The sequence below is a fragment of the Sclerotinia sclerotiorum genome, genomic scaffold (assembly GCF_000146945.2).
Source record: "Sclerotinia sclerotiorum 1980 UF-70 scaffold_4 genomic scaffold, whole genome shotgun sequence".
NCBI lineage: Eukaryota > Fungi > Ascomycota > Leotiomycetes > Helotiales > Sclerotiniaceae > Sclerotinia > Sclerotinia sclerotiorum.
The window spans coordinates 1,059,286-1,082,220 of NW_001820832.1; the positions used below are offsets into that span (position 1 = coordinate 1,059,286).

At 42.9% G+C, this 22,935-nt stretch overlaps 10 protein-coding genes across 10 annotated transcripts; 6 read left to right on the top strand and 4 right to left on the bottom strand.

Annotated features, from left to right (window-relative positions):
- Positions 1-165: 165 nt before the first annotated feature.
- SS1G_03493 (hypothetical protein) lies at positions 166-1,401 on the top strand (the record flags this gene model as incomplete). Its single annotated transcript, XM_001595354.1, has 1 exon — positions 166-1,401. The coding sequence occupies one exon, from the start codon at positions 166-168 to the stop codon at positions 1,399-1,401; it is 1,236 nt and encodes a 411-aa protein (XP_001595404.1).
- Positions 1,402-1,702: 301 nt separating this feature from the next.
- On the bottom strand, positions 1,703-2,440 carry SS1G_03494 (hypothetical protein; the record flags this gene model as incomplete). Its single annotated transcript, XM_001595355.1, has 1 exon — positions 1,703-2,440. One exon carries the CDS (start codon positions 2,438-2,440, stop codon positions 1,703-1,705), a length of 738 nt encoding a protein of 245 aa, XP_001595405.1.
- A 457-nt stretch (positions 2,441-2,897) lies between these two features.
- On the top strand, positions 2,898-4,476 carry SS1G_03495 (hypothetical protein; the record flags this gene model as incomplete). Its single annotated transcript, XM_001595356.1, has 3 exons — positions 2,898-3,790; positions 3,882-4,295; positions 4,332-4,476. The coding sequence occupies 3 exons, from the start codon at positions 2,898-2,900 to the stop codon at positions 4,474-4,476; spliced, it is 1,452 nt and encodes a 483-aa protein (XP_001595406.1).
- Positions 4,477-5,058: 582 nt separating this feature from the next.
- On the top strand, positions 5,059-5,818 carry SS1G_03496 (predicted protein; the record flags this gene model as incomplete). The annotated part of the gene is made up of 3 exons (XM_001595357.1): positions 5,059-5,077; positions 5,622-5,719; positions 5,810-5,818. 3 exons carry the CDS (start codon positions 5,059-5,061, stop codon positions 5,816-5,818), a joined length of 126 nt encoding a protein of 41 aa, XP_001595407.1.
- A 1,617-nt stretch (positions 5,819-7,435) lies between these two features.
- Positions 7,436-8,911, bottom strand: SS1G_03497 (predicted protein; the record flags this gene model as incomplete). Its single annotated transcript, XM_001595358.1, has 3 exons — positions 7,436-7,733; positions 7,836-8,662; positions 8,714-8,911. 3 exons carry the CDS (start codon positions 8,909-8,911, stop codon positions 7,436-7,438), a joined length of 1,323 nt encoding a protein of 440 aa, XP_001595408.1.
- Positions 8,912-9,697: 786 nt separating this feature from the next.
- On the top strand, positions 9,698-11,247 carry SS1G_03498 (predicted protein; the record flags this gene model as incomplete). The annotated part of the gene is made up of 4 exons (XM_001595359.1): positions 9,698-9,777; positions 10,359-10,381; positions 10,861-10,893; positions 11,198-11,247. The coding sequence occupies 4 exons, from the start codon at positions 9,698-9,700 to the stop codon at positions 11,245-11,247; spliced, it is 186 nt and encodes a 61-aa protein (XP_001595409.1).
- Positions 11,248-11,923: 676 nt separating this feature from the next.
- SS1G_03499 (predicted protein) lies at positions 11,924-14,090 on the top strand (the record flags this gene model as incomplete). The annotated part of the gene is made up of 4 exons (XM_001595360.1): positions 11,924-12,066; positions 12,165-12,673; positions 12,897-13,618; positions 13,698-14,090. The coding sequence occupies 4 exons, from the start codon at positions 11,924-11,926 to the stop codon at positions 14,088-14,090; spliced, it is 1,767 nt and encodes a 588-aa protein (XP_001595410.1).
- Positions 14,091-15,066: 976 nt separating this feature from the next.
- Positions 15,067-17,732, bottom strand: SS1G_03500 (hypothetical protein; the record flags this gene model as incomplete). The annotated part of the gene is made up of 4 exons (XM_001595361.1): positions 15,067-15,212; positions 15,281-15,967; positions 16,261-17,382; positions 17,450-17,732. 4 exons carry the CDS (start codon positions 17,730-17,732, stop codon positions 15,067-15,069), a joined length of 2,238 nt encoding a protein of 745 aa, XP_001595411.1.
- A 1,943-nt stretch (positions 17,733-19,675) lies between these two features.
- Positions 19,676-19,990, bottom strand: SS1G_03501 (predicted protein; the record flags this gene model as incomplete). The annotated part of the gene is made up of 2 exons (XM_001595362.1): positions 19,676-19,813; positions 19,934-19,990. The coding sequence occupies 2 exons, from the start codon at positions 19,988-19,990 to the stop codon at positions 19,676-19,678; spliced, it is 195 nt and encodes a 64-aa protein (XP_001595412.1).
- A 30-nt stretch (positions 19,991-20,020) lies between these two features.
- Positions 20,021-21,381, top strand: SS1G_03502 (predicted protein; the record flags this gene model as incomplete). The annotated part of the gene is made up of 4 exons (XM_001595363.1): positions 20,021-20,067; positions 20,377-20,475; positions 20,907-20,951; positions 21,099-21,381. The coding sequence occupies 4 exons, from the start codon at positions 20,021-20,023 to the stop codon at positions 21,379-21,381; spliced, it is 474 nt and encodes a 157-aa protein (XP_001595413.1).
- Positions 21,382-22,935: the final 1,554 nt, after the last annotated feature.

Sequence of the window (22,935 nt, forward strand, 5' to 3'; positions counted from 1 at the left end):
AAGGTTCAATTACAGCCAATCATCAGCGAATATATAGCTCAATATTACGTCATCCGCATCCACGACAAGTGAAGCTTAATGGGATTTCCCAGTCCAAAGAAAAATATTGTCAAACACCCAACCACACCTTAACAAGTGACCCAAGCGACCTTACCAACAACAATTATGAAGTCTATATCGAAAATCCTCTCCAAGAGACCCGTATCAGTACCTGCAAGTGCATATATATGTAACAGCTGTTCAGGACGTCGTACAATCGAGGCACAGCCGAGGAATCGCAAATACTCCTCAACTTCAACCCCAGCCTCAACCCAAAATGCAACATCATCTTCAATAGAAACTCCCTTCAAGCTCCCTAAAAAGGGCATCGCGCGTCTCTCAACTCGTAGACTCATATCCCTCAGAGGCCCCGACTCGACAAAATATCTACAGGGCGTTATCACCAATGATATTTACAAAGAAGGGAATAAGAATGGGTTTTATTCCGCATTTTTAAATGCTCAGGGAAGAGTCTTAAATGATGTTTGGATTTATAGAGATATATATGCGGATTTGAAGGGAGACAAAACGACTGAGGGCGATAATTGGCTAATAGAAGTTGATGCGAAACAAGTGGAAGTTTTGGCCAAACATATTAAGAGGTATAGGATGCGGGCGAAATTCGATGTCGACATTGTAGATGAGGAGGAGAAGAAGATTTATAGTCTGTGGGGAACGAAAGTGGGAGTTAGGGTAATCGATGCGCAGGAACGGGATCGTGAAAAGGCGCAACAGGGGATTGTTACGTCCGATACGAGGGCTCCCGGGATGGGTAATAGGGTTATTGTGAATAAGGGTTGGCATATGCATATGGACATTCAGGATGCGGAAGTACAGATGCATGGGGAGAATGTGTATAGGGCGAGGAGATATTTGATTGGGGTGCCCGAGGGTCAGGATGAGATTCTGAGGGAGAGTGCCCTGCCGCAGGAAAGTAATATTGATGTTATGGGTGGAATTGATTATACGAAGGGCTGTTATGTAGGGCAGGAATTGACGATTAGGACGCATCATACGGGGGTTATCAGGAAGAGGATTGTGCCGATGATGTTGGTTCCGGATGGGGAGGATATGCCTGGGTTGGGAGAGTTGAAGTATAAGGGTGGTCATCTGGCGAGTTGGCTGAATGGCGGGGAAAATATTAAGAAGGTTGGTGGAAAGAGACCGGTGGGGAAATGGTTGAGTGGTGTGGGAAATTTGGGGTTGGGACTGGCGAGGTTGGATGAGATGGGTAAGTGGATGGTGGAAGAGAAGGAAGCGGGTGGTGTGGATGAGTTTGTGGCGGAGGGGAAGGGGGAGAAGGAGGGAGAGGTAAGGAATATCAGGGTTAGAGCTTTTCCTCCTGCTTGGATCGAGACATGATAGAATTCACCAATGGCTCTCAGTTTCCATTTTTGGGTTCGATACATCAGATTACATCAGGTACTGCACACCAATTGTGTAATGAAATGTATTAATAAGTATTACTTATAGCTTATAGCTTATAGTCTGAATCTAATTATCCCCACACGTATATGAAGCGTTTTCCCGAGCAACCAGCGCCATGCTAAATCCAAAAATTAAACGAGTACCAACCATAACCCTCCACCTTGTGTCTGAACGCCGTTGGATGTCTGAACTAAATAAAGTCTCTGGACTAGATTGGATAATTTGAAAAGTAATGTTAGGGCGTAGCACAAGGTACAGTATGCACCCCGTTAAATGCTGAGTTCGAATCTGCTTTGAAAGTAGTATCTGGGGCAGGACATTCGGACGATTTGCCTGCTTTCCTAGCCTTTTTATCCGCTTTTCGTTTTGCTTTTGCTGCTGTAGCTTCAGCAATTAGACGTTCAAGACGCGCTACCTTTTCGTCTTCTGAATTTAACGTGGCAGATGTTGAGGGCTGTGGACGAGCTTGCGATTGCGGTTGCGGTTGCGTCTGAGGTGGCGGCCGCGGCGCTGACATAGGTGAGCTAGCATTCTCCGACATCATACTCTCCCTCTTGACTCTCCTCTTCCTCCCCTCCTCCGCCAGCTTCTTAATATTTTCATCCATCTCCTCATCCTCTCTACTCCTCTTTCCTAAACTTCCTCCTCGTTCTCTCGCCTCCAAATCCTCTTTCATAGCTCTTCTCTTCCCTTCAAATAATGCCGCGGCCCTTTGCCTTTGCATCCGCCCATTGCGAAAATTATCATATTTTTGCTTGGATTCAGGGTCGGCGAGTACGTCATTTGCGGCTTGGAATTGCTCGTATTTGTCGGCGTCGAAGGCTGCACCTAGTTTGTCCGGATGGTATTGAAGGGCTGTTTTACGGTAGGCCCGTCGCAATTCGTCCGCTGTGAAGGATTCGGGGGTGAGGCCCAGAAGGGCATAAAAGTCGATTTCGGAGGTTATCCATTTTGTGAGGTCGTCGGAGGGCATCTTTGATGGTTGGTGTGCTGGAAAATTGTGGTTGTGGTTTTTGTGGTAGATTCGCGCGACAAACTTTTCTGGGGTTTGGTGATGGAGAGATGGCTAGAAATATTGTGTCATGGGAAAATAACCTTAAAATGCGATGGAAAGTTGTTGCGGCCTGATCTATAAGGCATAAAGTACCCCACTAGTAGTGGACCATTCTAGAGTACTTCGAAGGAAAGACAAACCGACATTTAACCGGCTTGGTCGATATTAAGTAAGAGTCATTCATGTTTTCACTATCATGAAATTGAGGATCTTTAAGAATTGAACTTCGTACTCTTGACGTCGACTAGGCTAGTCAATACTTATCAAATGCTTATTATTCTCATGGCTCCAAAGCACACGCACTTCTAAATTCTAATACTGTTCAAAAATCATCTCCAGTTTCTGAGCAATTTTCTTGCGGAAAAATCTCCCTAGTATGGCTACATCAAATGGTGAGGCCATTGCCAATGGTATGGCTGCTTTGGACTTATTAGATCCCGAGCCCAACTCAGAAAGATCAGTGACAGAACTACTTCAAAGGTCTAAAGATTTGATGTCCGAGCTCGAACAATTCAAGGCTGGATTGAGAGAGCGAAAGCAGGAGAAGATGGTTGAACTGAGGCACTTTTCGACGAACCTCCAGTCTGAAATCAAATCTTTGGCAAAACTCGCAAATCTAGATCCGGAGAACGAAAAAGTTGCTCATACAATCAGTTCTTCCAATTTTCCGTTCTATTCAGCTGTTTGGAATGCTGCAAAAGGTTGCAAGGGCATCACGGCTTTGAGGAAACGTTTCTTTTGGTGCACTGGTCAAAGCTTGCTCAAATCCAAGCGAGGTGATCTCTCAGCGCAGAAGAATATTAAAAGTGTGGAGGTCGATATCGTGGCCGGAGAAGATCTTGAGTGGGTCAAAGTAAGCACAATTACTGCTAAGAGGATGATATATGATTTAGCAAAGGCTGGATGGGCTGAAGATGACTCGACTGATGATGAGGACGACGATGCTGTAAGATTAGATACAGAAGATGAGCCGGAAGGTCTCTTGAAGCAAGCCAAGTTACTTGTAGAAGCCTCTAAGTTGGCTAGAACTAAATACCGGCATCCATCAATCCGCATGGTACTACCTAGGATCACGCGAAATTGTCCAAATCAGGTGGCCAATGTTTTGAAAGAAATTCGGGCATTAGGAATCACAGTGCAGATATATGAGGATATCCCTGCAAGCTTTGACATATCACAAGTTCTTCAACGTATGATAGCAGATCCTTTCGAGAATTTCTCCGAAACACTCAACGTTGATTGTACAATGATCTTCGCATTTATTAGTGAGTAAGTAGAGATATTGTATCCCATGATGGGTGCTCCCACTTCCAAAATAACAGTCAACCATTTCCTTTTTTGCTAATTACCAAATCTCCAGTCTGTCGCATGGCCGTGTTGAGCCAAAAGATTGGCATCATCAGTTTCTCATCAAACAGATGGAAATGGAAAGTCAAGACCAGCTCTTACCTAGTATTGTTTGGCCTGCGTGCGGGTCCAGGAAGCTCGTGTGCACCCGTGAAGCAGTTGCAAGAGCTCAAGAGATAATAGACACAATTGGAACAGACACCGAAAAGCAACGAATGGAACTGATATTTGGTTTCAATCATGAGTTTTTGACAAGAGATCAGCTGGTGGGGGAATTTCAGAAACTCTCAGAGTATAGCATTCCTCCGGGATGGCACTTGCCCATCGCGATAATGGATATGGATATATGCAATATCGTGTCCAAACTTCCTACCGTTGCCAACGACGTCTCAGATGTCCTAACTGGTGTTAATCAGTCCGTGTTTCTGTACGGATGGGCATCCGGGCTAACGACAATCAGCAGTAACCGTGTTGTTGCTAAAGAAATCGAGGCTACGATCGAAGATAATAGAGGTTCTATTGACGTCCAAGGGCCAGACATCTGGTTATCCCCAATGGCCCGATCTCTTGTAGGAAAAGAAAAACAACGACGGGGAGTTAAAGAATGATTTATCAAGTACTATCGATTCGAGTGTGTAGCTCGTACTCTGAAGTTAGACTTTAAATGTATTACATCTGACTCGTCAAAGTTAGCGCAAAGGGTAGATAAGCTTACATCAGCGAACAAGGTTATATCTTTTACAGTTTGCGTTGCAAATATTACTCCGTTATTGATCGTGCTCTGGCTTTTGAAAACACGATATAGGAATGATAATTAGCGTCATTTGTTCCCAAAGCTAGAGATGGCCAAATATCAAAGTCTGCACCGAACCCTCATCATCCTCACCGTTTTCGTCATGCTAAATGATTGGACCATTTCCGTCCGCTTTTATTTTGTCTTCAATCAGTTCATCACATTTAGGTTTGGTAGAGTTGGGAAGACTATAAGTAAGCTTCCGATAGTCTAGTAGGTACTCTAGCCTTGTGTGATGGAAATCGCACAGAAATAGAAAATTTTATTCCTCCCAAATTTTGCATTTCTCTCAACTGAAGAGATGTTTGTTACATCTATCTAAAATCTTACAAATAACGTGATCTTATATGTAATCATTCAGCCATATTTACTTCGAATATGCTGTTTGAGAATCAAGATGGGTCATAGAGCTGTTGGTGAGTAAGAGTGACTTATTTTTTCGTTGAGTTCGCGCTTGAGGTCATTTTTTATTGAATGAATGGAGTGTTACGGATGGTTTGAATGTTAGAGAATTTTCCATATATGATTATAATCGATTGAAAAAACTAGGAGACTTTCGTTGTTGAGCTGCAGACTGAATTTCTTGAGGAGGGGGGGAGAATATAGTTTTGTTGTATGTGTGAAAATTATTGTTGATAGATTAGATTGTTTGGTTTCGAGTATTGTTTTGCTGGGAGGGATTTTGGAGTAGACATTCCCATATAATTTAAAAATACTTGTGCCCCAAGGGGATTGACATCTTTCAGCTGGCGGATTTTGCAGGGGAAAGTCCGTATTTCTCAATATTTTGACAGAGCCAGGTGTTTTCTCCGTGAATTATATACTTATGTCAACATTCACAAACATGAGTGAGCGAACTTGTTACCATTACAGTCCGGAGTTGCAAATTTTACCCCCTCATTTGCGATTTTGATCTTTACGGAGTACCACTAGTAAATTACTAAATCCTTTCTATTCTAGTTTTACCTCTTCACTTCAAAGTCTCATGGAAACCAGCACCGGTCAATCCCATTCGCATCATGATATTTTTCTCAGCTTCCGGCGATGTTTATTGTTTGGTAAGCTGCAAATACAGCCTGAAGAAGAGTCTCCATAATTAGGAGGATCGTGTAGATAGCCGGTCTGCTGCAGCTGATAAGCTGGACTAGTTAGATTGACGAATGAGGTTGTTGACGAAACTACTCATGTGCTGAACATATACTAACTTCAGAATATTTTATTCCAAACGAATTATCGGCCTACTATTGTCACGTAAGTGGTATGAATGGAAATCTATTTGAGGATTATCTCTCAGAAGACGGGAGAGACAAATATTTCCTCAATGTGGCGCTGACTGAAAAGCCGAAGGTGTATGGCAAGTTCAAGTCACATATTCGTGCAATTCAGAAGGTAATGTTATTCAAAGAGTTCGAAGAGCTATTAAGGGACGAAATTCCATTCATAGTGTTTTTAATGGTCCAGTCTGTAACTTTCGAATTTGGTGACGATTTCCATTTAAGTGATTTAGAAAGGCATTGGGGTAGTTTTGAATATTTGATTGAGTTTGGATAGCAAAGTCTTGAGTAATGCACGCCTTTTAATTAACCTACTAGGTAAGTTCAATTAATGATCAAATCACCTTCAAAGATTCAGCCCTCGGAATCTGTAAATAAAACCGTAGTGCGTACTACACTCCCCTGTGACTTCCGTTTTTGATCCCTTTTCATTGATGCATAGCTAGTCAGGGAGATAGGAGGAAGTTAGACATTCTATTACATCTTTAAAATTTGGCATAGGTGGACTTGTGGGATGGGTATGATTTTCAGATTTCATAGTAGTAGTGTGTTATCGTCGTTCATTCAAGATGTGATTCAACAGCTGGGATAACTTACCATTCAAGAGAATGTCATCATAACCTTAATCAAGAATTTCGCTATTACAGTCTCGTCTCTTTAGCACGCTAATCTAAGCTTACTAGGGATTGAAAGGAGAGGCTTATAATTTGACCACTGGAGCTACGTTATGTGAAAGCAATGACCGAAAGCTGTTGCTAGCCCCGCTTTTGGTTTTGGTTGCATGTCTGAAATATCTGCATTCCTAACTAGCTTCGGTATCTGTCAATCTGTTGCATATCTGAGGAGATTCGTCACCTATAGCTTAGGTACTGCTAGACCCGGCACTCACAAGGGATATACAACGGATAGCCTAGGCGTAGTATCCTAGTATGGATGATGCTTTGACCGGTGCCTATTAGTTCATTCGTGTTCATGGAGCTAAATCGAAGTCAGTCACATGATGTCAGCAGTTAAGTTTGGCGATATAATCATTTTGGCTGCCCTGAGAGTCACAATATTCCAGTTTCAGGCAAATTTATATCACAATGTTAATTTGACAATCATAGACAATCAATCTTTCACTTTTACCGTGTTCTACCGAGTTTCACCCCTTCATTCTATTTGTTTTCACGTTTAACAGACTATTTGCTGATTCACTTGGTCACATTCGTTTGCATGTATGTTGTTCTGAAGGGTTCATTGGTTAAAGTTTTTATGTATTTTCTAGAAATATTAATCTAGCTAGAATATTGGGAATACTAAATTCCAAATATAACACATGTTCGAAATACATATCTCAATGAGCTAGACCTCATCACCAATCTCAAAAAAGAAAAACGCCTTTTTCAGATTTAATCTCGATTTCCTGTGGTAATAACACACACTGCTGTCTGATCACAGTCTTTCTACCGTCCACCCTTCTCATCCTTATGCTGGCCCTTAGGATAATGTCCAAACCCACTAGATTCCGATAATCTTTCTTCTCTTTCCTCCCTCTCCATCCCTCCTACCATCCTGGTCCTGACCTTGGCCTTCTTGACGGGCACGACCATGCTTCTTTCTAGGTGGATCAATGTCCATACTGCTATCTTCCTGGGCACTTTTCTCCTTTGCTTCAATGTTTCTGATGACCACAAGTCGGTAGAGATCCCTGACACCAGCCGCATATCCCGCTTCGTGCTGAGTACAATGTATTTTTCTGGGAACAACAATACTCGGAACAACTCTACTAGCCACGATGGCATAGACATCAAGTACCCTTTGTGCCACCACGGCCGCAGATCAAACGTCGTCATGATTTGCTTGCAGGTATTGCTTGGCAACGTCCGAGACCTTCTGGAACAACGGCCAAAATGTATACCTCTTAGCTTGGTGAAAGTCTGTATTGATATTAGAGGCTTGCTGAATTGGTAGAAGTACCAGAGGAAAAGCTAGCTGCTGGAGCCCAGGTGACGCCCCATTTAGCACCTGTCGGTTTTGGAAGAACAAGTCGACAAGTTCACTGCGCTCGGCAATCATGTGAAAAAACTCCCAGGTTTGAATAAGGAGTGGCGACAGTTGGATATTTTGAACCGTCATATCTCTCACAATATCCGCAACTAGATCCAGAATCAGACTATTACGGAGCAGTTCGTACAATCCGAATGTAAGTGGCCCACTTCTTGGTACGACAGCCAGGATAGTTGTAAGAGCTTCTAAGAGCGCTGAATACATGTTCTTTGGATTTTCAACTTCTGCGAGTGTTGGAGATACATAGCGAAACTGGACCATTGCCGTATCGACGGAGAGGAGAGCCTGCCAAACGATGCGAGAATCGGCAAAAATACACTCCGCAAGATGAGGAGCCTTGCCACAAGCCAGACATTGCCCCGAGTTGCATTTAACACATGTAGCAATTTTTAAATGTGTCTGAGTTGCTTTTGAATTTGGGGCAACTAGATGGGGTTGCTGTTGAGCTGGCATCCGCATATCCCGAATTTGGTATTGAGAGAGCCATCCGCACTTGTAGCACTTAATTGATGGACATAATACCGGTGCTAGTGCAATATTGTATTCTAACTGGCTCGCCTGGTTTTTGGGATGGGTTTGTTGCTCCACAACAGGCTGAGCAATCTTGCTTCGATGCGCTGCGTCATCACCATCAGCGTCTAGATCTCCCCATGCGTCTTCGAAGTCGTCTTCAAAATACTGTACAGTATATTAGTAGGTAAACTAAATGTGGAAGTATTGTGAACTTACGTCATTTGGAGTGGGATCCAAAGAAAAGTTAGTGGTAGCAATAGAAGATGCTTGTTTCCAGTCCAATTTCAAATCCCGGAGCCTAGTGGGAAGGGTGTTGGCTAGGTCTAGAACAGACGACCGAGAAGTGTTGACTTGCGGCAAAGCAGTTGATCGGACTGAAGTATTTTTTGGGAATTTGGATGACTTCAAGTTCATAGTGAACTGTGTGCCCTCAAATGTAAAGGGACGGAAATATGGCATCTTAGAGGATGATCCGTAGATATTCTTAATTGATGGATTTGATGTGTTGTGGGTTACGTTGATTGAATACAGAAGTTTTATGGGCAGTAGAATCTCGGAACTCGTTGACGATTTCAGATGTTGTCTCTCGAAAGCTATGTGTGTGGAAAGGAGAGAATCAGAATTTTTGAACGGGGGGATGTGCTCATATATATCTAGCCAGTCAGAATTGCGGTATTCGCTACTCAGATACTGCAAAGCCGTAGTACCCGTACGGAATAGTTACACACTAAGAATAGCGCATCAGATACAGCCAAAATTTGATGTACGGTAGCTTCCTTGCTTATTAATCTTCTTGTTTTGATGATTGGCGTAATTTAGTTGTTTGATTTTTAAATACGGCAGTGGTTTCGCTTACCCATGTATTCTCGTCAAGCTGATTGGCCACGATTATACGGCCAACTTTTGAAGTACGGTGGCGAGTATCATACCTACGGTCGGGTTGGATACAGCCAAGTTGTGAGATGTATCTGTTCGGTTACTGATACTTCCTATTATACTGCTTAGCGTGAAGTATATACGGCCAAGTTCGTAAGTACAGCGGCTGTCTTGCGTATCTAAATTCATTAGCACACCGATTAGCGTGAATTAGACACAAACGTAAGCTGTGTACGTCCCAGTTTTGGATTGAGGATATCATTTTGCTCATTGATCTCTCGTGTCTATGTTAATTGCTTGAATTAGACACATTAAGTCTTTGAAATGGCACAATATCTTGCTGCAATAGTGAAGAGGAAGAAAGTTCCAGTAACCATAAATCTAGCCGTCGGTATTGGCTGGGTGTGGGTAAAGTGAAGCTTCAAAATATACTCTGTCATATTCGTATTGATTGCGTAGAGAACTAGAACTATGGAGATGGAGAGCTATATAGTAAGTGATCCATTGTGCCGAAGCACTAGTGTCAACACTAGTGGTTCATGTGATCAATATCCCGACAAACAGCATTCAATAGCATGATGTATGCTGTATAAGAGTATAGTGATCGCTTTTCTCGAGGAATTAGGGAATTCAAGCCCATATAGCGGAAATGCCACCACTAGTCCGACTAATACTAGATATGACTATTTATGGGCAGTTGGCGCATTTTGGTGAACTCCTAGCTTTTGTTGATATGCGCTATACTATAGGTCCATGAACTTTGCTGATACATATTGCATGATGCCTTTGCCAAAAAAAAAAAGGTATTCGCTTAAAGTGGGTGCTTTTGATTAACCGAAGGAAAGGGGCAAAACGTTCATACATAACCTAGAACAATTGCTGAAATGATTATGGACATTTATTTTGCGAATTAATTCTATGAAGGCATCGAGTTGAGTCTCGTAGCAAACTTATCTACTGAGTTCAGAGTATTAAGCAAGTAAAGGCCGAGATTAGTCTACAGATATGGTACAGCTCTCGTTCCGGGAATCTTTTTATTTTGCTATGAAATTGCCACCATTATCAGTTTTGTTGGGATTAGTCATACCACTCATAATCTTTTGAGCTACAAATAAGAACCAGGATCCGCAGGGCTTTGCTTTTGGTTCCTAAGTGATTGAGCTGTGCAGGGGGTGGAGCTGCACAACTACTCACCTAATCATCGGTGAAAGGATAATCACTCAAAAACTCCAAGTCCATTGAATAGTTGGAAGCGAATATCACGAGTTGGAAAGTCAATCAGGTTCATTTTTGATTTAGAAATAATTGGAAACTTTATTTGGCATTGAGACGAACGATTCAAAACCCGTCATATGTTTTAGGATATTACTAAAGTGATGGCTCAGTGCCCCTGCATTTCTCTAAGCTAGCTAAGTCGGCGAGCACGCAACGGATTTCTTCTAAGGGGATATGCTACGGCGAGCTTTCTAATTATTAATTGCACCCAGTAGCTCCTCATCAAAATTCCCAACATCATCCTTGTAAGCCTGCCTTTACATCTGAGCCCCTTTATTGAGTATATCTGCCACCACATCCTTGCATCCACCGGCCAGACCTCCTTCAGTCTCGGAGCAATCTCTCCTCTTCATCTAACTCTGGGAATGACAGGAACTATACCACCACGCCGCCAGTCTCTGGGCTCTCTTATTGACGTCCAAACTCCCGAACTACCTCACAACCTCACTCTACCCTAACCTATGATGCTTCGACGATACAATTGACGGCATGAGTTGTCCTTGAACTAAACACAAGGATGGGGGAGTAAACTAACAGGGGGAACATCAGTTCTGGTAGTTGCTAGTGGATTAATGGGTGAGCGTGTGTCAAACATTTGATAATAGAATGGGGGTGCCTCTAGTGCTTTGATCTTATATCACAGCTCTTTATTTTTATAGATTCTTTTCTTCTTAGTCAGCCCAGAACAGGCTGAATGTCTTTAATTTCCTCGTATATGCTTTTCATTATCCTCTATAACAGATTTTTCTTCAAGAATTACTACACCATAGAAAAACTAGCTTCAATATCGAATGTACATTCCACATTTCTTATCTCCTTTCATTAAGCTATTTTAAATTAAAATCTATTATAGGTATTTGAATTATTGAATGAAAGGAGATAAAATTGAAGGGCTTATAGAAAATAGTGAAAGACTACTATATTCAGTTTTACTACTTTGAACTTTACATATATAAATATATCAAAACATCAATGATCAAAATCCTACTCACATGTAAAAACACTCATGAATTTCAATTTTCAAACATGCATGAATTCAAGTCAGTCATCATCATTCAAGTCAGTCATCATCATTCATTGGCTCAAAACAACCTCAAAACTTCTAGCTACTGTACAGAAATACAATGAGTTCGAAGCGAGAAAGTTTGGCAACACCTACATAAACTTTGAAATTCTTATGTTCAAAAGAATCTCCTTTTTTAAAACACCATACTTTGACCTTCTCTGATCACATTTTTTTTAGGTCTTGTCTATAGCTTACAATAGTTATTCAAAATGAACGCAAATACACCACCAATCTTCAACTACAAGGCTCCTGAAGACAAAGGAGATGGAAAATATCTCATTGAGCCAAACTTTCCATCTACTGGTCCTCTTAATAAGCACTTGGCAATTGCAAGGAACTCTGAGATTCCCAAGTAAGTCCCTGGCACTACCTAAATCTCCTATATACCTCTTTCCCAGCTTCCATCAGCGCCACTCTCCCCGACGACAATGCTAACTCTTAATCCTTTAGACTCCTTACGATCAACGGGGCACTAACAGAGGTCGAGAATGCATCAATACTGTATCACCACCTAAAAACAAATGAGATAGTGTATCTAGGTACAGAAAGAAACAATAGAACAACAGCGGGCTACCTAGATCCGAAATCCTACCACCAAAAGAGTCCCAAAGCCTACACAGCAGCCATAAGGGCACAGAAGATGGCTTTACAGCGTGATGACAGGAAACCTAGCGAAAGCAAGCTTGAGATGATCCTCGGAGGGGGAAGAAGAGCCAATCCTAGGTGCTATACGCTTGGGTTTACCGTCAATCCACAAGCGTTAGCGACCGGTTCGGGCCCTGTGAACAAGGCCATGCTGGAAAACCAAGCCTATGTGATTGAGTTCTTGGGATCGATAACAGAAGCTCTTATTGGGCCTGTGGAGGCTGTTGTTTCAGCAGAAGAGCTAGAGCTTGTTGCTAGGCAGAGGGAAATCGACGTCCCTTTCACATTCGGGTCAGCTGCCAACTACTTGTTTGGTGAGATATGACCTCTACCCCTAATGAAAGCTTTACTGACCTCAAACTAACTTTCTATTAGCATTGTTGCAGCTCAGCTACTCTGACCTTGACCAGGTATCTCTACAAAACTCACTTGGTAACGTAGGCGGGCTCCATGCTGACGCGAACGATAGCCCTAACCATTGGACCTCGCTCTTGTGCCTCTCAAATATGCCATCTAACTACTTTGGAGGCCGCACAGCAATCACATCTATCAGAACATACACTGAGTTTCCACCCAAGGGAAAAGGAGTCCTTGTTTTCAGAGCCGTGCACCCCCATTTGAGCATTGGACCCGCAGAAATGGAAGAGCATTCAACTAGAAAGCCTTCGCACTTCGAAATGCCAGAGGGTGATGAGGAACTCGATCCAGCGAGGTATATCCATTCTCGCTGTATGGCAGTTGGTTATCCGAAAGAGCGCATAATGAAGAAATCCCCCGAAATCCAACGGAATCTTACCCCTCTTCTTTATAACCAGAGGCCAGATACCAAGACTAACACTCCAGAGAAACTTCCTGAAGCTCTTTTGGCATTCGGTACCAAAGAGAACCAAGGTACCTGGTATGCCATGGCAGAAGCGAAGAATCAGGCCCGAAACTTCCAAAACAATTCGCTATTTTTACCTTCGACGGCAGCTGAAATAGCTCACAACCACCGGTATTATTCGGAAGATGGCTCAATAGCTACCCCTAATATCAGTAGGATTCAAAACACATTGCTTGGTAATTCAGCGGCTGCTAAAGACTCTATGCATTACAAGAACTGGAAAGCTTCGGATAAGTTCAACAGGGAGTTGTTGTCTCAAGGTTTCTTTCGCGTGGCAAGGAAATGCGGAGGTGCTTCATGGACCAGCAAAGAAGGTCCGATTGAACTGGTAGAGGAATCTGAGATTGGATCTACAATCCGGAGACTTGAGCTTGAGGTAAATGTCTATAACATTCTTCTTTCTTTATTAACTAATAACTCATCCTTACCTTTTACTAACGCAAATGCGCTTCTAGTTGGCTGCCAAGACCACAGAAAATTCAAAGCAAGGAACCTCCACCCAGACGCAAAGAGAGTTCGAAGCAGCCGCCAGGGAGGAATTCGGCAAGCGCCCATTCAAATGCGGCCATTGCTCTTCACGATTCCCTGCTATGAAGAATTGCGAAAGACATCATGTTAAAAAGCATGCCAAGGATTATGAATGGGAGGCTGTGGAGCTAAGTTTAGATCCAAAGTCCATTCCTATGTCGGGGTCTACAATCGAAAATGAAGACATGGATAAGGAAGAGAAAGGGGAGGAAGAGAGAGAGGAAGAAGAGGATAATATAGATGATCATATGGATGAAGACGTAGGTAATTCTGAGGAAGAGAATGAAGATAGTGACGAGGAGTCAGTTCATAGAGGCTAAAAGTGAAAGCACCTAGGATAAAATAGAGTTTATTTAAACGGTCAATTTACTTACTATTTATCATCAATTCCAAACTAATAAATATCCCAACTTCAAAATAAGCTTTATATCCCAGAAATTTACAACAACTCATAAACATCTAAATTGAAAAAATTATAATAAACGATAAATAATTCGAAATTGGCTCATAATTATAGAAAAGAGATACACCTACCCACATACACATCCACAGCCATACTCACAATCCTCACTCACAGCTACAACATCAGGCCAAACATTTGTTCTTTTTAAAATAAAAAATACATTTTCTACTTTCCTTTCCTATTTTCCTATTCATTTACAAAACCCAGAACACTCTCACCGAGTAGCCCCGACATAACGAGAGTGTCCATTCCTATTCTAAGTTATACTTAATTCATAATTACAAAGCTCACTCCTACTTCCCCGTCCCCAGCCCCGACCCCTGTCCTCATCCCTCATTTTCACATACCTCCTCAAACATCTTTCGTCTTCCAAACGAATCCCTCCTTTCTTCCTTATAATCCATGTACCCACCACCTCCCTAAACATCAATTCGTAAAATAATACGCACAGACGTTACCTCCCCAAATCATGCATTCCCTCGACGATAACCAATATATTCATTTTACTTCTTATTTGATCGAAAAAAAGAGCAAATAACTTATCGATGAAACAAAAGAGCTGAAAACTAAGAACAAAACCAAAAGCAAAGACAAGAACAAAAGAACTAAAAGCAACGAAAAGAAAATATCACACTCCAAGCAATGTAGGTATTAAATCACTCCACCTCCCGAACGAATCATGATCTCATCACAGCCGCGGATTGCCTTCCGAAAAGGGATTGGATTTTAAGACACTCTTTTCTCTCATCTAAGAAGATCATTGGGGAAGCAGATGTCGTGATTATAATGGTACAGCGTACCGCCGAGGAGTAAAGACCCCGTTATATGGTCGTTCAAGGTTCCGTTTCTTGTTGCTCGCGTTTCTTGGTGCTTTCTAACCAGCGTCGCTTTCCAGAACGAGTATCGAAATGAGGAATAGCAGTGACATCTCTCCCAGCATTTCCAATGTTTTCTTTAACCTTGTTGCGCCATGCATCCACTGTATCATATGATTAGTAACGATCCACGGCAGTGCTTGGCAATTTAAAGAACTAGAAAATCACTCACGAGCTTTTTGTAAGAAAACGGACTTGTCCGCAAATGTTCTGCTTTGATGCCAGGTCATTCTATATCCCAAGTCATTTAGCTTGACCTCCAACGCTCTTTGAGACTTGCGCATTCTTGGTATAGGGATTTCGCCCTCATCACCGTTTGGCAATTGAACAGCAACCATTTTTCTGCCACGTCGGGATCGACCTCGACCTCCATCAACTTCATCATCGCTATCATCATCCTGGAAGAATTGACTGCCGTTAGCCGATGGAGGGGGCGATTGCATTTGCAATGGAAACCAAGAACGTTGATAGACCGAGTTACTCTTTCGGAATGAATCCGGAATCTCATTGATGTCAACCGTATCCAAGGTAACTCGGACACGAATACGACTTTGCTTTATCGGATCCTCAACCAAGATGAACTTGCGCTTTTTTGCTTCGGGAACATTGCCAAAAACGTCAACACCATCTTCTTCCTCTCTTGATTGTGCAGCGATTGGGTGGGCCGAGCGAGGCAATGGGCGTCCGTCGTGATTACCCGGAACCATGGAAGCTCCACCTACTGACGAACTTGAAGGGTAGTTGCTGGAAAAGCCGGGGAAAGCTTGACCTTGTCGCACATCATCTCCAGAGTTGGCTGATTGCCCAATCGGAGCTTGATGGTGATGGTGAGTGTTCTCATCCATATATTCTTCGTCACCTACAAATGGGTTTATTGATTAGCCTCTCAGGTTTATCCGGGAAGCAAAACAATAACAATACAAAGCAAGCAAGCAATGGGGAGCAATACAATAATACAAAGACATAACGCGGGGTAATGGGTAGGTATCGCAGAAGGCAGGAAGCAAAGTGCAATGTTGTATTATACATGAAAGTGCTTTTGTGACTAGTCACTTTAATGGCCCAAAATTTCCCCCAATCAACAGGTATATTCGCAAGAATGGTATCATAACAAAATAATAATAATCGCACATCACATCTGGTGAAACATACCGACTTCTTCTCCTCCTTGATTGCTTCCATCCGGGTGAGCGTGGTGGTGATGAAGTTGAGGACCACCCATGCCGCCAAGGTTAGGTTTGCCCATGCTTCCCGCGCCGCCAGGGCCCATGTTCGCAGAAGGTGGCATCCCTGTCGGACTAGGACCGGTCATATGAGGATTGTGGGAGGTAGCTGCTTGAACCGCTTTACGATTGTTAATTTTCGCCATTCTTCGAACTCTTCGACTTCTCAATCGTGGATCTTGATTACTGTTTCTCCAACTATCGACCGCTCTTTGTATTAATCCACGTTTGCCACGTAGGCAAGGGTTCAATTCTGCCAAGGCCCACCCGACAGTGTTGCACTCAGTTTCGTAAACCAATCGATTTCCCCTGTATTGATCCTTGCTGCAGCACGCCCTCGGGTAAACACAATTCTCCGTTTTAAATTCCGGGGTCAGGGTCTCAACGTTCACAGACTCAACATCACATCTGATGGTATACTCCATCTTGACACGATCGCGGGAATATTCAAATGCAATCCATTGAACTCCATTGTTGTCTTGTCGCACAACGAGGGGGGTGGTTGCTGGAATTGGACCCGGCGCAGCGTTTGGATTAACCCCGCTACCCCCGTTTCCAGGCACATTGTTAGATTGCATTTGAGGTGTACCACTTGCAGAATGCTGAGCTCCTAATGGTGGATTTGGTCGTGCAATTTGTGGTACGTGTGGCTCCATCTTCGTTCTTGGGCTACCGGTCATACCTGGTTGTTGGTGTTGATTAGGATGTTGCTGCATCGGGTGTTGATTTGTCTGATGCGACATGAGCAGTGTTGGCTGTGAGGTCATGGACTGCTGATGATGATGTTGCTGCTGTTGCGGAGGTGGCTGCTGTTGCGCATATGGAGAAGGCCCTCCTTGGGCCATAGGAGGAGGATATTGCTGCTGCGGTGGCCCTGGATAATACATCTGCGGGTTTTGCTGCAATTGTGATGATGGCGCGTACATCCTGTTCTCATGTGCAGGCGATGCAACAGAGGCGGGGGAGTTGGATTGAGGAGTTTGGTAAATCGGAGGATACGGCGCTCGCGCCATATGTTGAGTAGCCGCCATAATGTCTGGTGTTTCTGGACCTATGCGATAGTCAGTATTTAGTCTGTTGTGTGACAAAAAACGCGCTTTTTTGACGCGTCTACGTACCTGCGGATGAATATGTACCAGATGCGCTTGGTGTACTGTAAGGACTTGGGTGAGTTGGGTAATATGGAAGTTCTTGATGTTGACCACCAGGTCCTGTAGCAGTTTGTGGATATTGAGGTATCGCGTGCCCTGAAGGATACGCGTTGGAATGTTGTGGTTGGGGAGGAGCTTGCTGATGATGCTGATGCACGATGCTCGAAGGTCGCGGTTGTTGTTGTAGATGGTGCGGAGGTGGAGGGGGACCTTGCGGCGTGTGGTGGGGATGATGCTGCATTGATGCCATTTGTTAGTGATTGTTCCTTCAACTTTGTGATATATGTAACGTTAAAAGTGTAGAGACCATTGAGAAAAGTAAGTCGCGTCGCGATGTATAACTTCGAGACTTGAAGTGTATGAAAGTGGTGGTCGATCCTTGATGACGAGGGTCAAGTGCAGCAGCGCGGTACCTGGAATGAGATCTTCTGACAGGACAGGCGGCGTGCAATAATAGTGGTAGAAAAACCAGCAAGAAATCTTTAGATGCGGGACTGGGACAAGGGAATAGACGAGGGTGTACCTCTGTATAACAGATGCCTTGCTTCTATTACGAAATTTTTCAGATGAGTGGACAAGGACCACAAGCGATGAAGGCAATGTCCGAGGATCCAGTTTTTAAGTAGTGGATCTGACGAGGGTGAAAAGCTTATGAGATGAGGGAGAACAAAGGACTTTGAAGGAACCGGAGAATAACAACAGAATGGGGTAGGTAGAAGATTGATCTGAGCGAGGATAAACGTACGAGGGTATGTAACTTTTGATGAGATAAATGACTGTAACGAGGAAAACCGGAAATAGACAGGGCGATTTGAGTGGTCTGGATGGGGGAAGATTAAGCTTGAAGAACAAGGGCTTTGAATGGATTGATTGATAATGATTGTATGGGATATCCAAAAGAAATGTGGAAGAGGGCAAGGGGAACAGAAATGTAAGTTATTCAGTGGAACCAAGGACAACGCATGGTATAAACGTGACAAGGGTTATATCGCATGAAAATATAAAAAATGTGCGCGGACGTTGCAAGGTATTGAGACCGGATGGGGTATGAAAGAAGAGCTAGGGGCAAGGGGTGGGGGTGAATGATGTTTACAGTTATAACTTTTTTTTTAAATGGCACAGGGAAAGGAAAAAAACAGATAAAAATGGTCCGGGCCGGGTTCGGATTTCGTTTGGCCCTGAAAAGACAGCGGTGTGTATGAGTGGAGGCAACTAGTCTACTCAAAGAGAAATTTTGGGCTGGGCTTATGAATTGAAAGTGGGGCTAGCCACATGAACTTTTGCGCAGTTTGGATGGAGTAATAAAGTACACTGTACGGAAATGAAATAAACAATAAATCCTCTAAACTTTTGACTAGACCTCTTTAGGAGAGTGAGGCGAGTGGTGCAGGAACTCTGTATGTACATTATGTATCTTGTGTATAATTTATTTGAGGTAAATTAATGAAATATTAATCTTAAGACTACCCAATAATAGTAAATGATACGACTCGCGATTAAAACGCTAAAAGCCAAACGCTAAAAGGGACTTGCCCTTTTTTAGTGTCGTGTATCAGAATATTACTAGAAGGTTTAAGATGAAATAAGAGGAGGAAGCATAAAACTACTCCATCAGTTGTTGATGAGGCGTTGTAACCTTGGCAATCCGCTATACCAAAAGTCTCCTTAGACTTACTGCAGCCTAGGACGATATACCCTGCTCATGCTATGAAAATCCTCTGCGCATTTGTTTTTGTATCGCTCAAACTTGAACCAATACGAAGCGAGCGACGCAAACGATGGATTACCACAACCAATCAACCACACAACCATCTTTAGAATTGACTTCAGAGGCTGATGAAATGATTGTAATGGTGAAAATCGAAAATTATCAGGTGCCGCTTGTACACTCCAATCTTTTGATCGACATGGGCTTTTAGCTGCATGCTTGCGCAACATTACAATTTTCATTTTAAACAAAACATCCAATCAGAAATGATAACATCATTGGTTCCACCCACCCAAAAAAAACCCCAAAATAATCGGTCAGAGATTAAAGTCACCTTGTCTTTGATGATCTTAACCGTCAAGCGAATGGCTGAAAGGCCGTGCAGAAAATGTGTGCAGACCCAACCACCAACTAAATGTTTTTCGCCTTCTTCGCGTGGGACTGGGTAGCTGAAAATGAAATCCCTTGTTTATTGTGAAACGAGCCTACGAATCCACGATTGCTCGAGTCCAGCTCAATTTTATGTTCTGGAAAATTATGGAAGCCATACTCCCTTGCTTGCTTGTTGTGTGCAAGGAGGCTTGTCCTTGTAATCTTATCCAAAGAAGTGCACCTTGCGACTTCTGGAAGATCTCAAGACTCGAGAGGAAGAAATAAGGCAAAGGCATAAATATTAACTTGAATATGATCGATTATCGGATTTGCAGCCTGATGGCAAAGGTCAAAGTAAATTGTGTACTTACGTGTTCGTTATTCACAACATTAACACCTGGCTCTTCCTTATATTGACGATGCGACATCTTAGCCGGTGGTTGCTATCTCAGTCAGCAATGGGTTATATCAAGCCACATAAAACACCAGCCACATGTAAACAACCGTTGGAAAATAAAACTAGAAAATAGTCGTTCATGTAAAACAAGGAATATCATGTATTATGCCATGCGAATGCCATGCAACATCTGTGCTTTGTGCAAGATTACGAAGGAGTAAAAAGGGTCGAACTTACAGTTGACGGGTAACGGATGATTTGGTTCGAAGTGTCGAAGAAGGTTGACGTGTGCGACAGGATAGGACGTGAAACGAGTCCAGTGTGTGGTGTAGATCTCTATTTGTGCTGGATTCCGAATTAGCTTTTACTCTCTATTTCATCTTGTCTCAAGCTAATTCAACGCGATTGTCGGAACAGAAAGTACCCAAAAGTGCAGGGCTGTGCAAAAGAAAGAAATGTCGTCAAGTTCGCCCCATTGTCAAATCCCCGAGTAGATCCAGTTAAGAACCATACAAGGTACAAAGGCGGAGAGGGACGATAAAAACATTTTCTTGGAACTGGGTTGGAATGGAATCAATTGACTTTCTGTTCCTGAGGAGCGACAGTCCTCGGAAGAGGCGAAGCTAGCGAGCATCAGGCAATCAGATAGAGGCCCAAAATATCTTCAGCAGCTGAGAAGCCTCTTCTGTAATACGAAATGGGCCGGACCGGCACCACTGGCCATCCCAAAAAAATTGTTGGTGTGGATAGGGATTTAGACGCAACAGGGTTTGGCGGCGCAACTTAGACATTTTCCGCGCAGGGGGGTACGCTCCCTCGGTACGCGAAGGTAACTCCTCCATACTCTAGTCACTGGACCATGCATGCTCTTCACAGGATAGACGATTTTGCTGTCAAAAACAAATAAAACTATGTTTGGAACTTACAATCCTTAAAAACTGCGACAGTAAGATGGTTCAAGTCGGTGTCAGAGGGAAAAGATCTGATCTCGCGTTAGTCATACTCAGTAGAGTACTGAAAGCACCGAGTCTGTGAATAAAAAGGATTACATGCATAAAGCGTAGAGTACCGGATGACCCAAAGATCGGATAATGACGCAACAATATGAGTGAGGCTGATAGCGGAAGAACAAGGCACAGCGATGACCGTGGTAAGAAGACCAGGTCCAAGAGCGAGTGGATGGACAGATATATTATACAAACATGGGTAGATCGATTGGTAAATAGGAGACAGCAAAAACCAACAGAAACATGGAAAGGTTGCATTCCATACAAGGGCGATAAAGCTGGTCATCTGCAACAAGCCTTGCAAGCGGATGACCCTTCGCCTAATAGTGTGGTGGTGGAGAGAGGCAAGGATTGGGAAGACCTCGCAGCAATGGTTCAATCGCAAAATGTCGAGATTGGTGGAGAAGAACAATAGGATCCAAAATCTAGAACACTTACCAGTGAGATGTCTTATCAAAATACGTGTGTAGGTCCGGCTAATGCGTAAAAGCTGGAAGTAAAGTTATAGAAGCGGATGGTTTTACTGTAAGGATTTGAGTTAGAAAGCTATTCCATGCAAAATACCCTGGAAGCAGGCCCCTGCCACTCCACCGATAAGTGCGTCGATGGATTTTCTTATCAAAAACTGTTCCTTCAAAATATGAAATATTGAATATTGAGTTGTGGCGGTAAGAACGTCTCTTGAAACAAATCTGGAAAACAACTCGACCGTGTGTGCAGCCGTACTTGGAATAGATGGCTTGATTGAAAAAGTGAACGAAGGGTTCACTTACTGAATTGATTAAGGATGTAGGTAGATATGCGATGCGCCGTGAGAATATATCCGGCGATGAGCTTTTCCCAATTATTATTTTTGGTTTTTTTTTTTCGATCTCCGATTTCCGATTCTCGATGTTTCCGAATTTATTTTGAGAGTCCCAATGAAATCAAAGCTCTAACCGAACTTGCAGACGCAGACCGAAAGTTCCCAGATGAATGGTTACAGTTTATGCTCGTCGAGTATCTCGGGGATGGATGGCTGCTGCTGGAGATCGTGGGCGGGTATGTAGTAGTTGACTGGGATATTTTAATCTTTGGGAATATTTGCAGATCGAGTCTGGGTAACACAGAACGTTAGCATGGTAAGAAGTTTGCATGCAGCTGAAAGAAATGGCACCGACGATGGCAAAAGAGCAGTGGGAAGAGATTTCTGTCGAAGGGTTTGTCGAGATGAAATCCTGATAAATTGCGGTCAAGAAAATTGACATCTGCGCTATGATTCAAAACGGCGCGTCTTCTCTTTTGTACGAGATTCCACGTTGATGAGTTGTACAGTTGGCGACTCTTTTGTAACCTGAGCACTTGTACCAGGATGAAATATCGCGAGGTCGAGGTGGGTTGTATACAAAAGTTGCCGGCAGGAAATCGCTAAACTGTATGTGCCCGCGACGCGCTTCTTACCAAATGTGGCGGCGTTGGACAAATTCACTTGAAAGAAATTCCAGAGACTCGGTAGGAAAATAGAAAAAAATAATTGGATCTCACCTCTCAATATGAATACTGCTGTATGTTTTTTGGATCTCGAGCGTCCAAATTCGTGTATGAATTTATACTATTGTTTATGTATATCTTTGCCAAGGTAAGAGTGCGACCAAATCACTCTTGTTGGCCTGAGATTGAGTTAGAATGTTTGTAAGACAGTTGTATAAATGGGTATCAGATTGGGAAGGGGAACTCACGTTTTAGGGAAGGAACGAGTTCAAGAATATAGATTTACTAGATTTATACCCAGTAGATATTCAAAGTACTTGCAATGCTATTAGTTAAACCATATATATAGGGAAAGGTGTCTTCAAACGAAAAGAGATGTTACTCACGATTTAGATTTCCTTTGACAGATAAATTCCAGAGCATTGAACTCGCAACAAAGCAAATTCTCAATATCAGTTCTTGTTCCGAATAGCTTCACTTTTTTCCCATTGAAAAAAGG